Source organism: Pleuronectes platessa, chromosome 12, assembly GCF_947347685.1.
Source record: "Pleuronectes platessa chromosome 12, fPlePla1.1, whole genome shotgun sequence".
In the NCBI taxonomy this organism is placed as follows: Eukaryota; Metazoa; Chordata; class Actinopteri; order Pleuronectiformes; family Pleuronectidae; genus Pleuronectes; species Pleuronectes platessa.
In genome coordinates, this window is record NC_070637.1 from 3,044,053 (window position 1) to 3,058,847 (window position 14,795).

At 43.2% G+C, this 14,795-nt stretch overlaps 1 protein-coding gene across 1 annotated transcript; it reads right to left on the reverse strand.

Moving 5' to 3' along the window:
• Positions 1 to 1,943: 1,943 nt before the first annotated feature.
• yipf4 (Yip1 domain family, member 4) lies at positions 1,944 to 7,719 on the reverse strand. Its single transcript, XM_053436560.1, has 6 exons — positions 7,471 to 7,719; positions 6,459 to 6,612; positions 4,735 to 4,906; positions 4,026 to 4,103; positions 3,799 to 3,912; positions 1,944 to 2,457 (listed from the first exon to the last, which is right to left on the reverse strand). The coding sequence occupies exons 1-6, from the start codon at positions 7,526 to 7,528 to the stop codon at positions 2,320 to 2,322; spliced, it is 714 nt and encodes a 237-aa protein (XP_053292535.1). The 5' UTR covers positions 7,529 to 7,719; the 3' UTR covers positions 1,944 to 2,319.
• Positions 7,720 to 14,795: the final 7,076 nt, after the last annotated feature.

The window sequence follows — 14,795 nt, forward strand, 5'->3', positions numbered from 1 at the left end:
GTATTCTCTTTATTACTTCTGCTATGTAAAATGTTTATCCTCATGCATATTTTCACCTACCTGGAATCTGTTCTCTTTAGTCATACAGACTTATGTCGATTTTTGCAAATAAAGTAGCTTACAGATTTTATACCCTAATATAAATAGCATATATTTATCAAATATAGTGCTGAATTGATAGTTGAATTGTCTATCAACTAACTGAAATAAAATGAATGACAGTCAATCAATCAGTTGCTTCAGTCAGTTATGTAAAATAACCCTTTGCTGGTTCGAATTTCAAACTGCTAAGAGGCTTTTGTTTCATAATCACGGTTAGTAGCTTCTTTTCAGTATTTGACTGCTGTTCTGACAACATAATGTAAGGAATATCAGCCTTTGACCTTTGCATTCTAATCATGTCATCTTCAAGTCTAAGTGCATTTTCTTGCCAGACGTAATTAAATTTCCTCTGAGCAGCCCTGATAAATCACATTCAGAATACCACAGGCTGCAAGCACCCTGTCAAGTGACCTTTGAAATAAATTTTTCATCTGAGTCCGAATGAATGGAACTTGTCTCTTGTATACATTACATATAGTTCAGAGTTTGAGTGTGTATTTGTGTTCACCATGGAAATTGTGACAGTAAGTCTGCTCAGACCTGAGAACCACAAACGTGGTTCTGTTGAATCACGCTGTTCTCCCACAATGCAACACACTGAAGAACATATGGTGTAGGTCCAAGATGGAATGAATAAATAGTGGGGATGAAACAGCAGAATGGGTATCAAATCCTTTCTAGTGACATTTCATTTCATTATTACATTTTATTTAAATCAGTTTGTTTTGTTTAAATCAAGAATGTTTTTAAGTATTACATGTGGGTCTCCCACCAGATGATATAAAGAAACAGGCACCTCCTCAATCAAACTTAGCGTACTCTGTCAATTCGCTCAATTTCTGGATACATATGTAATCATGATAATTTTTCCATTCACTCAGTAATTGAGCTAATAAGGCTGTATGTCAGACTACACCAAATAGATAGAAGAAGGTCTGACTTAAGGCCTTCACTAGTTTCTGACACTGATAACCTGGGGAAGCTCATTCTCTAAACTACCTGTTGAACCAGTTACACATACATAACTTCCATTTGATCACCAACACACTTGTTTCATCATTTTTATTCACTGATCCTCCTGTTAGGCCGTTGAGAGGTCCTGCTTCACCCTAAAAATTTCTGCTGAAGCAAATTTGTGTGTAATGCTTAACTAAGACAGTTTCACATGTTGGAAATGGTCATAATTTAAGCATGTTCACATGATTTCCACTGAAAGCACTCCTGAGTTTAAGTCCAGCCTCACCGAAGCATACTAGTGAAGCTGTAGACTCACTATACATATTGAGAGTACAATTAATTTAATCACTTCTCTAATGTGACAACCAGCAACCATAGACATTTAAAACATGTTTAGCATTAGCATGTAGAAACTTATTCAAAAGCCATTATTTTGAAAGAGGTTTTGTGAGTGAATCCATTGGAGACCAACACAAATGTGATTAATCTAAAGCATTATTTTTGATATTAGTGTGACCAGCTGTGTTGACTGTATGTTAAGCAGCAATAAATCAGTAAATACCTAATGATTACTCATATAATTTACTGTAATTGTTGATCAAATAATTATATTCCCGCAGTAAGCCAGTGACAAACAAGACTCATGGGAGGGAAAACAAGGCACCACATTCGGTAGACAATGGTTCATATCAATGTAACTGCCCTAGTCCATCTGATCGGCTGCTAAAATCCATAAATCAACTGACAAGTCCATGAAAAATTAAAAGCATCAATGTAAATTTCTCATAGTACAACAGTGAATAACAATAAAGAACCTTCTGATCAACATCTTCTTCTGTGGTGCTGCTTTTCTTCTTCCTTCAAAATGAAAAGAAAACCACGAATATTTGGCCACACATTTTTAGTGTTATATCATTCAAAAATCATTACATTAATGTTGAACTCTGATTATTTCAAGCTTTATGAACTACTAATAAACATAGGACAATAGTGACTGTATTGCACTGGTGAGCGAGAAGTCTGCATACCAAAGTTGAAGCTGTGCAAACAACATAAACATTTTATTGACGAAAGACAAAAGGGACAAAACTATATACATTGATACATACTGTATTCCAAGCATCCCCGTAATCTTGAGTTTAACAGAGTTAAAAAAAGAAATAAACACCTTTTAAAAAAATCCTGGTTCCGAAGTTTTGACTTATTCCCCTATGATCCAGGGTCACTGTCCATAAGAAGGTCCAGTCTCCATTCATCAGATCACACACCAGTATATAGCGATAGGAAGTATATGTACAAAAGAAAAATGGGATATATGAGAAGGGGCTTCTTCGTTTTGAATTCATCTCCGACAAGCAGTGAAGCAGCGCTGTAAGCAGCCCAGAACACTCCCAACAGCTGAAACACAAGAGCAAACCAGAAAGAATCAATACATTTATCCATCAAAACTTAATTTACAAACTTATTTACAAACAGGCTGAACTACTCAGGGTAGGTCTTGTGATCTGATGCCATTTTTGGAATAAAACACTATTTCTTGGGTGTCCCAGAGTTCAATGTTTACAAATATCACAAGGAAATTCAACATGCTATATTTTACTCTGTTGATTGACTGATAAAGGTTCATAGCCTGTCTGGTTTGAACAAATATACTCACACCAGGCTTATGCTTGTAATTATGAGGTTCATATGTATAAATCATTATGTTACAAAGTTTTTGAACACTCTTCCTCAAAAAGTGTATGAAAGAGCTGGTGATCTGTGCTGGATTTAAACAAGTGAACAAGTTAATCTAGGCTCATCAATGTAGTTAGTAACTGTGGTTCTCTGACTCGAGTCAAGTTTTCAAGCAAAAACCTTTTCACTTTTCCATTCTTCCTACAATTGAAGATTGCTGCTTTAAAAATAATAACAAAAATAATAATACTTCAAGCATATTCCACAATGTGAGGTTCAGTTTTTGCTTCTAAGGCTGCCCCAAACAACTTTGGGCAGCAATTTGTCACTTAAATCCCTGCCCTTTTTTTAGCCATGTTTATGCACGCAGCAATGGAAAATAACAGCATGGCGGACTCTAAACTTTTACAACAAGTAAACAACTAAGTCTTGGCTCAGATCCTCTGTCTACTGATCCAACATAGACGGAATCACATGTTGTTTGTAAAGGACACGGTGAGCTCAGCAATGCGGAGCGACCTGTTTCTGTGGGCTGCATCGACGACTGAATGCTGGTGAGTGAGACGTCAGCAGGTGCAACCTCCTCTATGCAATAGAGCCAAGCAGCACAGGCACTTTTAGCTTTTTATTTACTCAACAGAAACTTTTTCTTGACCCTTCGGAAATGTTATGAATTCATATCACAGATGATAAACTACGGCATTAGTGACAAAAAGTGACCATTAAATGTTAAACATCTTGTAAGTTGATCTCTGAGTTTGTGATATTAGGCTACAAATAATAATATAATATATAGTATTATATAGCAATTCTCATAATGATATGTGAGTATTTATGAAAAAAGTTTTTTAAATAAGAATTTATTTTACTGCAAACACATGAAAAATTAAGGCAGCATAATCTCTGTTTTGTAATGCAGCCCAAAAAGATTTGCATTGTACTGCCTTTAAGGGGGCAGACCCTCCTATTAACTGTCATTGTTCACAGATTCTATACTATATTTGTTCTACCACACCATGAAGAATATAAAGACTCTTCATTCCTACGTGGTCTTTGACTCACTTTGATTAGTGTAGAGACAACCTCGAATCGACTGATCACTAACAGCAGAGGGGCTATAACGATGAGAGGAAGAAGGGAATATCCAATCACTCCGAGAACCTGGCCGTATGAAACCTAGCAAAAAGAAACACAAGACAAGACTCAATGAGAAAATGTTTATGTTTTATGATAACCACTTTAGTGTCAAGTCTGAGGATCTTTCGATTGGCTGAATAGACTGCACCTACCTCACCACCAAGAACACGTGCAAGCAGGAAGATTGTTAATGATCCAAATATCCAGATGGTTATGATCCAAGACACAACCTGTGGAATCAAAGTGGAGTTTGGTGTCATCACTGAATAAACTTATGAGTCAATAAACTTAACTAATTATTCGACATTCACATTACATCATCAACATGATTCAACCACATGAACTAAAACAGCTCAATACACAAACAACTCTTTATATAAAATCATTCTTTGCTCTTCTTTAAATAAAGAAATGCTCTCCAGTTAAGATATGGACAATGTTAAAGCAGCATTTATGCTAACCTCCTTAGAAGCCACCATTGTTGTTTGGACTTTTGCCAGCCTGAGCCGTGCTCTAGATTCAGTATGACACAACATGAAAGATAACCAATGATAATATCACAAATTATTTGAATGTCTGTCCGACAACCACCTTCTTCAACTCCCTGCAGTATAGGCAATAAGGATTTATTGTTGGATTTTTTTATATTGTAAATCCAAAACATACCAGCTAATAAAAATACAGTGTAGAAGCAAGGAAAACCATGGCACCAAAGCCTCTCCAGATTCTTGGAAGGTTACACTGTTAGAAGCTACAGGTAACAGGCAGATAAGTTACTGTGAAAAAGAGCTAAAATGGTGGGAAATATGCTTGATTTTACAAATGCAGATCACACAGTGGTATTTATTATGTCCGGCTCACCCTGAACTGTCCATAGATGGAGATCATGGAGAAGAGCAGCACCACAGCCAGAGGGCCCCAGAAGTCTGGGTTGTCTCTGACTACCTGCCTGTTGAAGCCGAGCGATGGCATTGGCATCAGGACACATCGAATCTTATAGTAGATGTCCTTCAGGTCAATGTCCAGTTCCTCCCTGCTCTCACACACGTGCACACACACACACAAAATAAAACCGCAGGATTACATCTTTCTTTTTATTGACGTCAGATCTGAACCAAATTGAAACAAATTCTTCTAATATTCAAAACTGTTTGGCCATCGTGTATAGGAATCTAACGATATATAGCTACTCTGGTGGTAAGCATGTTCTCATTTTACTGCTGTGCACTTTAACAGTATGTTTATGAGTTGAAATGGTAGTAGCAGCCACCAAATAAATTGTATTAGCTGTAGGGGTGCAACGATTAGTCGATGTCGTGGACAAAATTCGATGACAAAAGTAGTCGACGACGGATATACTCGTCGATGAGTCGTTGGTTACGTCATAGCGCGTGTTGTTCGTGCCGTGCCGATGAACTAAACGTTGTTTTATCGGAGGTGCTGATGGAAACCGCTGAGGATTGAGCCATCTCGCTTCCTTCCTATCTCTGAAAGTCGCGCATGTGCAGTATTGACAACACATTGGCCAATGGCGGCGTGCGCTGCAACAGCATCGCGCAACAGGAAGTCCATAGTTCGGGAGAACTTCACCCTCAACATGGCCCGAAAAAAACTACCTGCATTATGTGTACGGCGGACCCGCTGTACACTGGTCCGCTCGTCGGACCCGCGTACAGCCGGGTTGGACAAGCGGGATGGCGGACACGCGCATTTGAGGAGGAGGTTTGACATCGTAACGTAAACGATGCAGACTCGCCTTGGTAAAATAGCCTGTTAGCTAGCTTGCTACATAAAAGGTATATACCTGTGCGCAGGATTCTAGAATCCATTACAAAAAATATGGTTTAAACTTTTTTTTTACGAGTTTAAAAGCGTAATGTTATCCTAGTGCCTGACAAACGTCTTTTTTAATTACAATTATTTAGTCCAAAGAAGACTGTAGTTTCGTTTGTTGATGCTACTTTCCCTGTCCTTTTTGTTAACAAGAAAATTGGATTTTTGAAATTTAATATATTTTTAGTATCAGCACTTTTCCTGTTCTTGGTTCACAGAAAAAGGGAAACTTAAATTAGATTTTTTTTGTTGCTATTTTCACTTTGCCTGTCCTTGGTTTTAAATGGACAAAAACTATATTTTCTTTGCTTTTGTGTCAACAGTACACTAATGTGCAGCAAAGTTTATTAAAATACTTTTTTTTGCATGAAGTATCGATATTAATTGTCTTTATTTTCAGTCATCACATGCGTCTAACAACCTCAAGCTAAATTTAAAAGCTGTTGGCTAAATAAGAGCAATTGAGAATTTGTGTCATTCATAATCCGATTAGTCGATTAATCGTTTCAATAATCGATGACTAATCGACTATTAGAATAGTCGTTAGTTGCAGCCCTAATTAGCTGTCATAAGTAGATACAACTAGAACCACCAACCACTATCAACCAATCACCTTGCTCTGTTGTAGCTTTTCTTACACTGAAGAAGGATGCAGATTTGTCTGTCTCCAACCACAATTTAAACGATCCTAATAACATTAAACGACAGGCATGTTTGTAAAGAGGAAAAGACTGGACAGAACATTTACTCACAGGAGAGGTTTGATCTCTTCACCATCATCCTCCTCCACCTCCAGCAGCCAGCCGTAGCCTCGTTGCCTCAGGAAGGTGGTCGTGTAGGGGTCTTTACCGGTGTCACTGCCCATGTTTAGCTTGACGTCTGGGGTACTTATGGTGCCGCTGAGGTCTATGGAGAACAGGCGTAATTACACATTCATTCATCACATTGTTTACATAAGTTATTAATCTGCTATAAACGTTCAAATATTGCATTTTTAACCCTCGCAACGAGTATCTGTATATTTGGCACAGGACAAAGCTGCACTTTAAAAAAAACCTGCACAGATATAAATAACATACTACTATCATTGTATTACATGTGATATAATCTCACTAGTTTGCATATTTATCTCATTCAAATTTGCTTAATGATTCACAACTTCTTCATCTGTTCTTGTCATTTAACAAAATGTCAGAAAATATTAAGACACTGGCTGAATAAATACACATTTCTACTTTACTATTACCCAGCCCTATTACGAAGTCAAATGATACGGTATATTAGAATCTATATCCAATAATCATCCTATCAGCCTCAAATCCGCCACAAGATGTTACTGTGTGAACTGCTGTATATTTCCTGGGTGACCAGTGTAAACAACAGAGTAAGTGACATATCAATCCGGATCATTTATCTATTGTCACAGAACTAAACGACTTGAAGAGCCGCTCCTTCACATCTGACCTGACTGCTCTCTGGTCTGGTTTTCAGTGGCGCTGGTTGGCTACGTTCCTCTCATGCAAACATAAACAACACGTAGCAGTACTTCATTTAGTTGGCTAACCCGATGATAGCTCACCCAACGAATAATCGTGTTACACCAGCTCTCTCAAACGGCACAACATAAGTAGTAACGACTGGCTTCGTATTTTTAGTTATTTCGCATACTTGTGAAAACTAAAACAAGACACTTAAACATATATGTGGTTTGCTGGTTGAAGGCCTGCTAGCCGTAGAGTTGCGCTACCATTAGCATTAGCCTACCTTCAGCTTCTGTCGAGGACACGAACGTGAAGTCTCCGTTGGTGGGAGGAAACTGCATCCTTATTTTTTCTTTCCCTACCTCAGGTCCAAAGAAATGACATTTAACTAAGCGGTCAGTGAAAACTGTCTGGAAGCGCTAACGACGCTGCCACTTGCACACAGCCCATCGGTTTAAAGTTTAAACTGTCATATTGTTTTCGCTTCGTCTGTCACTACTGCTGTTGAAATCCGGAAGAGAGGGGGATGCTGGGCAATGAGACACGTCTTACGATGCATTCAGAGCGGGACATAAAGCTGGGAAAAGAGACAACCCATTGCCAAAGAAACAGAACCATATTGCATGGAGAGTTTCTGAATCTTTTCTATATAGTTTGTGAGCTCAACTAAGAAATATCCTCTGCTCAGTTTAAGCAATGATTCATATATATATATATATATATATATCACATGTATGAATAAATATCAAATACACCCGTTTAGGAGAAAACCAACCGAAATTCAATCTGAGGCAAACTTTAAGGTAATGGTTGAACCAGTGTAAATTCAGGGTGATGGAATGATTGATGTGATAAATCTAATGATTATTCAACGAAAAATCTGCCGTCCGTCTCCTTGTTTTCATAATGCAGGTATGTGACTCTGAGGCTGCATGATCCAGATGAGGTACCTACTCAACTATCATTATTTTTATCATTGTAAAATTATTTAATGATACTTCTATATCATTGCTGCTATTGTAGTGATGTTACATTATTGTATATATTAGTATCACTATTATTACACTTTTATCTGCTTAAATACAACAGTTATATGGCGGTTCCTGGTCTTCTCTCATCTATCTCTGTACTTTTAGACCCTGAGTCTACTACGCTTGAGTGTGCGCACATCTGCGCTACAGGAGATGTGCGCCGCAGGAGATGTGTGCCGCAGGATGTGCGCTGCAGGAGATGTGCGCGACAGGAGATGTGTGCAGCAGAAGATGTGCGCCGGCACAGATGTGCGCACATCTGCGCTGTAGGAGATGTGCGCGGCAGGATGTGCGCGAGCAGTTTTTTTATTAATTTGAAATATATTTTTTATTTATGTGCGCTGCAGGATGTGCGCCGCAGGATGTGCTTCACAGGATGTGAGCTGCAGGCAATGTGCGCCGCAGGTTGTGTGCGCCGCAGGAGATGTGCACCGATGATTTAATTACATTTTTTGATTTTGATAAATATATTTTTTATTTATGTGCGCCGCAGGAGATGTGCGCCGATGATTTAATTAAATTTTTTGTTTTTGATAAATATATTTTTTATTTATGTGCCCCGCAGGATGTGCGCTGCAGGATGTGCGCTGCAGGATGCACATCTGCGCTGCAGGAGATGTGCGCAGCAGGAGATGTGCACGAGTCTGCGCGGCAGGAGATGTGTGCCGCAGGATGTGCGCTCGCAGTTTTTTTATTAATTTGATTTAAATTTTGTTTTTTTAATTTTAAATATATTTTTTATTTATGTGCGCCGCAGGATGTGCACCGCGGGTTGTGCGCGCACATCTGCGCTGCAGGAGATGTGCACTGCAGGAGATGTGCAGCGCAGGAGATGGCCAACAGGATGTGAGGACATCTGCGCAGCAGGAAATGTGCGCCGCAGGAGATGTGTGCCGCAGGATGTGCGCACATCTGTGCGCAAGAGATGTGCACCGCAGGAGATGTGCGCCGATGATTTAATAAAACATTTTTTGGGGGATAAATACATTTTTTATCTATGTGCGCCGCAGGATGTGGGCCGCAGGAGATGTGCCCCGCAGGATGTGGGCCGATGATTTAAATTTTTTATTTATGTGCGCTGCAGGAGATGTGCTGCAGGATTTGCGCCGGAGGAAAAGTGCGCAGCAGGAGATGTGTGCCGCAGGATGTGCGCTGCAGGAGATGTGCACACGTCTGCGCAGCAGAAGAGGAGATATGCGCCGCAGGATGCGCCCCGCAGGAGAGGAGATGTGCGCCGCAGGATGCGCACCGCAAGAGAGCCGCGGGATGCGCCCCGCAGGAGAGGAGATGTGCGCCGGGATGCGCCCCGCAGGAGAGGAGACGTGCGCCGCAGGATGCGCCCCGCAGGAGAGGAGACGTGCGCCGCGGGATACGCCCCGCAGGAGAGGAGACGTGCGCCGCGGGATGCGCCCCGAAGCAGAGGAGACGTGCGCCGCGGGATGCGCCCCGCAGGAGAGGAGACGTGCGCCAAAGGATGCGCCCCGCAGGATGCGCCCCGCAGGAGAGGACACGTGTGCCGCAGGATGCGCCCCGCAGGAGAGGAGATGTGCGCCGCAGGATGCACCCCCCAGGAGAGGAGACGTGCTCGGCGGGATGCTACCCGCAGGAGAGGAGACGTGCGCCGCGGGATGCGCCCCGCAGGAGAGGAGACGTGCGTCAAGGGATGCTCCCCGCAGGAGAGGAGATGTGCACCAAGGGATGCGCCCCGCAGGAGAGGAGATGTGCACTGCAGGATGCGCCCCGCAGGAGAGGAGACGTGCGCCGCAGGATGCGCCCGCAGGAGATGAGACGTGCGCCACGGTTTGCGCCCGGCAGGAGAGGAGACGTGCAGTGCTGGATGCGCCCCGCAGCAGAGGAGACGTGTGCCGCGGGATGCGCCCCGCAGGAGAGGAGACATGCGCCGCCGGATGCGCCCCGCAGGAGAGAAGACGTAAGCTGCGGATGCGCCCGCAGCAGAGGAGACGTGCGCCAAAGGATGCGCCCCGCAGGAGAGGAGACGTGCGCCGCAGGATGCGCCCCGCAGGAGATGAGACGTGCGCCGCAGGATGCGCCCCGCAGGAGAGGAGATGTGCGCGGGATACGCCCCGCAGGAGAGGAGACGTGCGCCGCAGGATGCGCCCCGCAGGAGAGGAGATGTGCGCGGGATACGCCCCGCAGCAGAGGAGACGTGCGCCGCAGGATGCGCCCCGCAGGAGAGGAGATGTGCGCGGGATACGCCCCGCAGCAGAGGAGACTTGCGCCGCAGGATGCGCCCCGCAGCAGAGGAGACGTGCGCCGCAGGATGCGCCCGCAGGAGATGAGATGTGCGCGGGATACGCCCCGCAGCAGAGGAGACTTGCGCCGCAGGATGCGCCCCGCAGGAGAGGAGACGTGCGCCAAGGGATGCTCCCCGCAGGAGAGGAGATGTGCGCCGCAGGATGCGCCCGCAGGAGATGAGACGTGCGCCACGGTATGCGCCAGGCAGGAGAGGAGACGTGCGCCGCAGGATGCGCCCCGCAGGAGAGGAGACGTAAGCTGCGGATCCGCCCGCAGCAGAGGAGACATGCGCCGAAGGATGCGCCCGGCAGGAGAGGAGACGTGCGCCGCAGGATGCGCCCCGCAGGAGAGGAGACGTAAGCTGCGGATCCGCCCGCAGCAGAGGAGACGTGCGCCGAAGGATGCGCCCCGCAGCAGAGGAGATGTGCGCGGGATGCGCCCCGCAGCAGAGGAGATGTGCGCCGATAGGGACACAATGTTTCTAGTTCGCTATTGCCCATGCTTCCACTATTTTGTAACTTGTACCTCACATAATGAAAGCAAACACATTAAAACAAAAATATATCCCCAATTATTAAGGACAAAACAAAAAATTAAAATAATTTACTTACCTCCGTGTACACTTTGAAACAAGAAATAGAACACAAACATGTATTTAATAAAAGGGTGGGGGATTTATGTATACACATGTCAATTTAAAATTAGTTATTTGATATATCAGGTGAAACACCATGATTGACAGACTGACTTGTGATTGAAGCATGTATCAACGAGACCTCACCACTGCGGCGCTATCCCCTGATCACTACTGCGCAGACTCTGGCTCCAAATGTGCATCGTCCATCTTTCATACCGTGTATGGTTTCCATTTGAGTACCTGACTATAGTTTTTTAAATAGCAAACTCATTTATTTCTCTTTAACCAATTGGAGTTGGTATCACCCGTTCCATGCTGCTTAAGAGTTGGTTTGGTCAGGTCCTGGCAAACACAAGACACACAGTTTTAATCATCTTTGCTTAAAGGAATAGTTTTGCAGAATTTTCAGTAAATGAAAACATAGAACCCATACACACCTGATGCTATCCTTTGTTTTGTTGTGATCCGATCACAAGTGGACAGCTCTTAGTACAGGTTTGAAGGCACTCCAATGGGATAGCGATTGGATCCCCCCTGACCAGATTTAGAGGCGGTCTAGTTCATGTGTCCACATTCTTTTAGCAATATGATGTGCCCATGTACACAAACAGTGACTTCAAATACAGCCGTGAACTCAGAATGTATCAAAACAACATAATTTGGTCTTAACTAACACAAATGACGTATTAATTTACATGTAAAGTTGGGAAGTGACACTCGATCGCAAGTGGCACCCGGGAGCCGCCCTCAGGAGGCATTTTAACGGCAGGTGTGAACATAGTGAGCACTGACCACTTGTGATCGAATCTCCTCCGGACGGATGTTAATATCCGGTTTGAGCAGGGTCATCGTAGTTTTAGTTGTTTGATCAAATTGTGAGGACATCCTTTGTCCCAGCAAACCTTGACAGGGTGAAGTTGATTCTTCAGCTCAACAGCATGTCTGCCGCTTATTAGGATCCATCATGCGCCGCCGCCGCCGCGGTCCTGGTCCACCGCCCGTATCTGATGCCAACGCGACACAGGATCCGCCATAACCATTACAATCAGCCCACACGATACAGAATCCGCCATACTGGATCCACCATTGCAACCTCTGATGCGCGATCCACAAATCGCAAATCCATGGTGCGGCCATAGAGGCCCTGGATCTGCGGACGATAAAGCAAAGGGATTCCGGGGAAGGGGACAAGTCAGTAACATGTAATGATGAGATATGACTTACTGCAATGTGATAGGGATGGAGAAGAGGAAGGAGAAGCTGGAAAAAGAAGCTCCGTGTGTCATGTGTCATAAATTCCCTTTGCGTCTTAGTGTCATCAGTTTTTTTTGCCTTGTAATCAATGATACAATGATACAGGCCAAACTTGAGGCTACACTGAGGCTCAAGGTAAATCTGACTGGTTACTGGTTTGTATGGTAGTACGATGAAAACCATATACCTATGCCTTTTAAGACTAAATGCCTCCTATTTTCGAAAATAGAACAAGTTACGTTCTGCCGCACTAATCAGCTCTAACTATAAGCTTTATCAAAAAGGAAGGTTTTGAGCCTACTCTTAAACGAACAGATGGTGTCTGCCTCCCGAACTGAAAGTGGTAGATGATTTCACAGGAAGGGCCTGATGGCTAAAAGCTCTGGCTCCTACTCTACTTTTAGAGACTTTAGGGACGACAAGTAGGCCTGAATTCTGGGATAGGGTTAGGGTTAGCTTTAAGGTAAAAAAAGCGCTATATTATTAAGGGCCTTGAAAGTGAGGAGGAGAATTTTAAATTCTATTCTAGATTTAACTGGAAGCCAGTGTAGCGATGCTAATAGGCCTATTGTTGGCAGGGTTAAAAAAGTTTACATTATGTCTCATCTGCGAACGAAGGGCGACGCTTGGGACAAATCCTGCAGCCAACCACCTGAGGGACAATCAGAAAAGCTCCAATTTAGGAGTTGTGATGTCATCCATACAGTCATTTGTTCAAAATCTAGAGGTGGCTGGTGAAGATCATTACAGCTATGTTTATGCATGTACAGTGCCTTGCATAAGTATTCACCCCCTTTGGACTTTTCTACATTTTGTCATGGTATAACCACAGATTAAAATTTATTTCATTGTGAGTTTATGTAATGGACCAACACAAAATAGTGCATCATTTGGAGTGTTGAGTGCATATGTATTCACCCCCTTTACTGTGAAACCCCTAACAAAGATCTGGTGCGACCAATTGCATTCACAAGTCACATTTGCAAGTCACATAATTAGTAAATAGGGTCCACCTGTCTGCAATTTAATCTCAGTATAAATACACCTGTTCTGTGACGGACTCAGAGTTTGTTGGAGATCATTACTGAACAAACAGCATCATGAAGACCAAGGAGCTCACCAAACAGGTCAGGGATAAAGTTGTGGAGAAATATGAAGCAGGGTTAGGTTATAAAAAAATATCCAGAGCTTTGAACATCTCTCTCTGAGCACCATAAAATCCATCATAAGAAGATGGAAAGAATATGGCACAACCGCAAACCTACCAAGAGGAGGCCGTCCACCCAAACTGAAGAGTCGGACAAGGAGAAAATTAATCAGAGAAGCAACCAGGAGGCCCATGGTTACTCTGGAGGAGTTGCAGAGATCCACAGCTGAGGTGGGAGAATCTGTCCACAGGACAACTATTAGTCGTCTACTCCACAAATCTGGCCTTTATGGAAGAGTGGCAAGAAGAAAGCCATTGTTGAAAGGGATCCATAAAGAAATCCCGTTTGGAGTTTGCCAGAAGCCATGTGGGAGACACAGCAAACATGTGGAAGAAGGTGCTCTGGTCAGATGAGACCAAAATTGAACTTTTTGGCTTCAATGCAAAACGCTATGTGTGGCGAAAACCCAACACTGCCCATCACCCTGAGCACACCATCCCAACAGTGAAACATGGTGGTGGTAGCATCATGCTGTGGGGATGCTTCTCTTCAGCAGGTACAGGGAAACTGGTCAGAATAGAGGGAAAGATGGATGGAGCAAAATACAGGGAAATCCTTGAAGAAAATCTGATGCAGTCTGCAAAAGACTTGAGACTGGGGCGGAGGTTCATCTTCCAGCAGGACAATGACTCTAAACATACAGCCAGAGCTACAAAGGAATGGTTTGGATTAAAGAATGTTAATGTCTTAAAATGGCCCAGTCAAAGCCCTGACCTCAATCCAATAGAGAATCTATGGCAAGACTTGAAGATTGCGGTTCACAGACGGTCTCCATCCAATCTGACTGAGCTTCATCTTTTTTGCCAAGAAGAATGGACAAACCTTTCCATCTCTAGATGTGCAAAGCTGGTAGAGACATACCCCAAAAGACTTGCAGCTGTAATTGCAGCGAAAGGGGGTTCTACCAAGTATTGACACAGGGGGGTGAATACTTATGCACCCAACAGATGTCAACTTTTTTGTTCTCATTATTGTTTGTGTCACAATAAAATTTATTTTGCAACTCCAAAGTACTATGCATGTTTTGTTGATCAAACGGGAAAAAGTTTATTTAAGTCTATTTGAATTCCAGTTAGTAACAGTACATAATGGGAAAAAGTCCAAGGGGGGTGAATACTTATGCAAGGCACTGTAATTTAGTATGTATGAATTAATTGTACTTTGTGCCACTTTAAGTTCAGATGGAACTGTTGTCTCTTTCAATTAATTACATTTATATTAC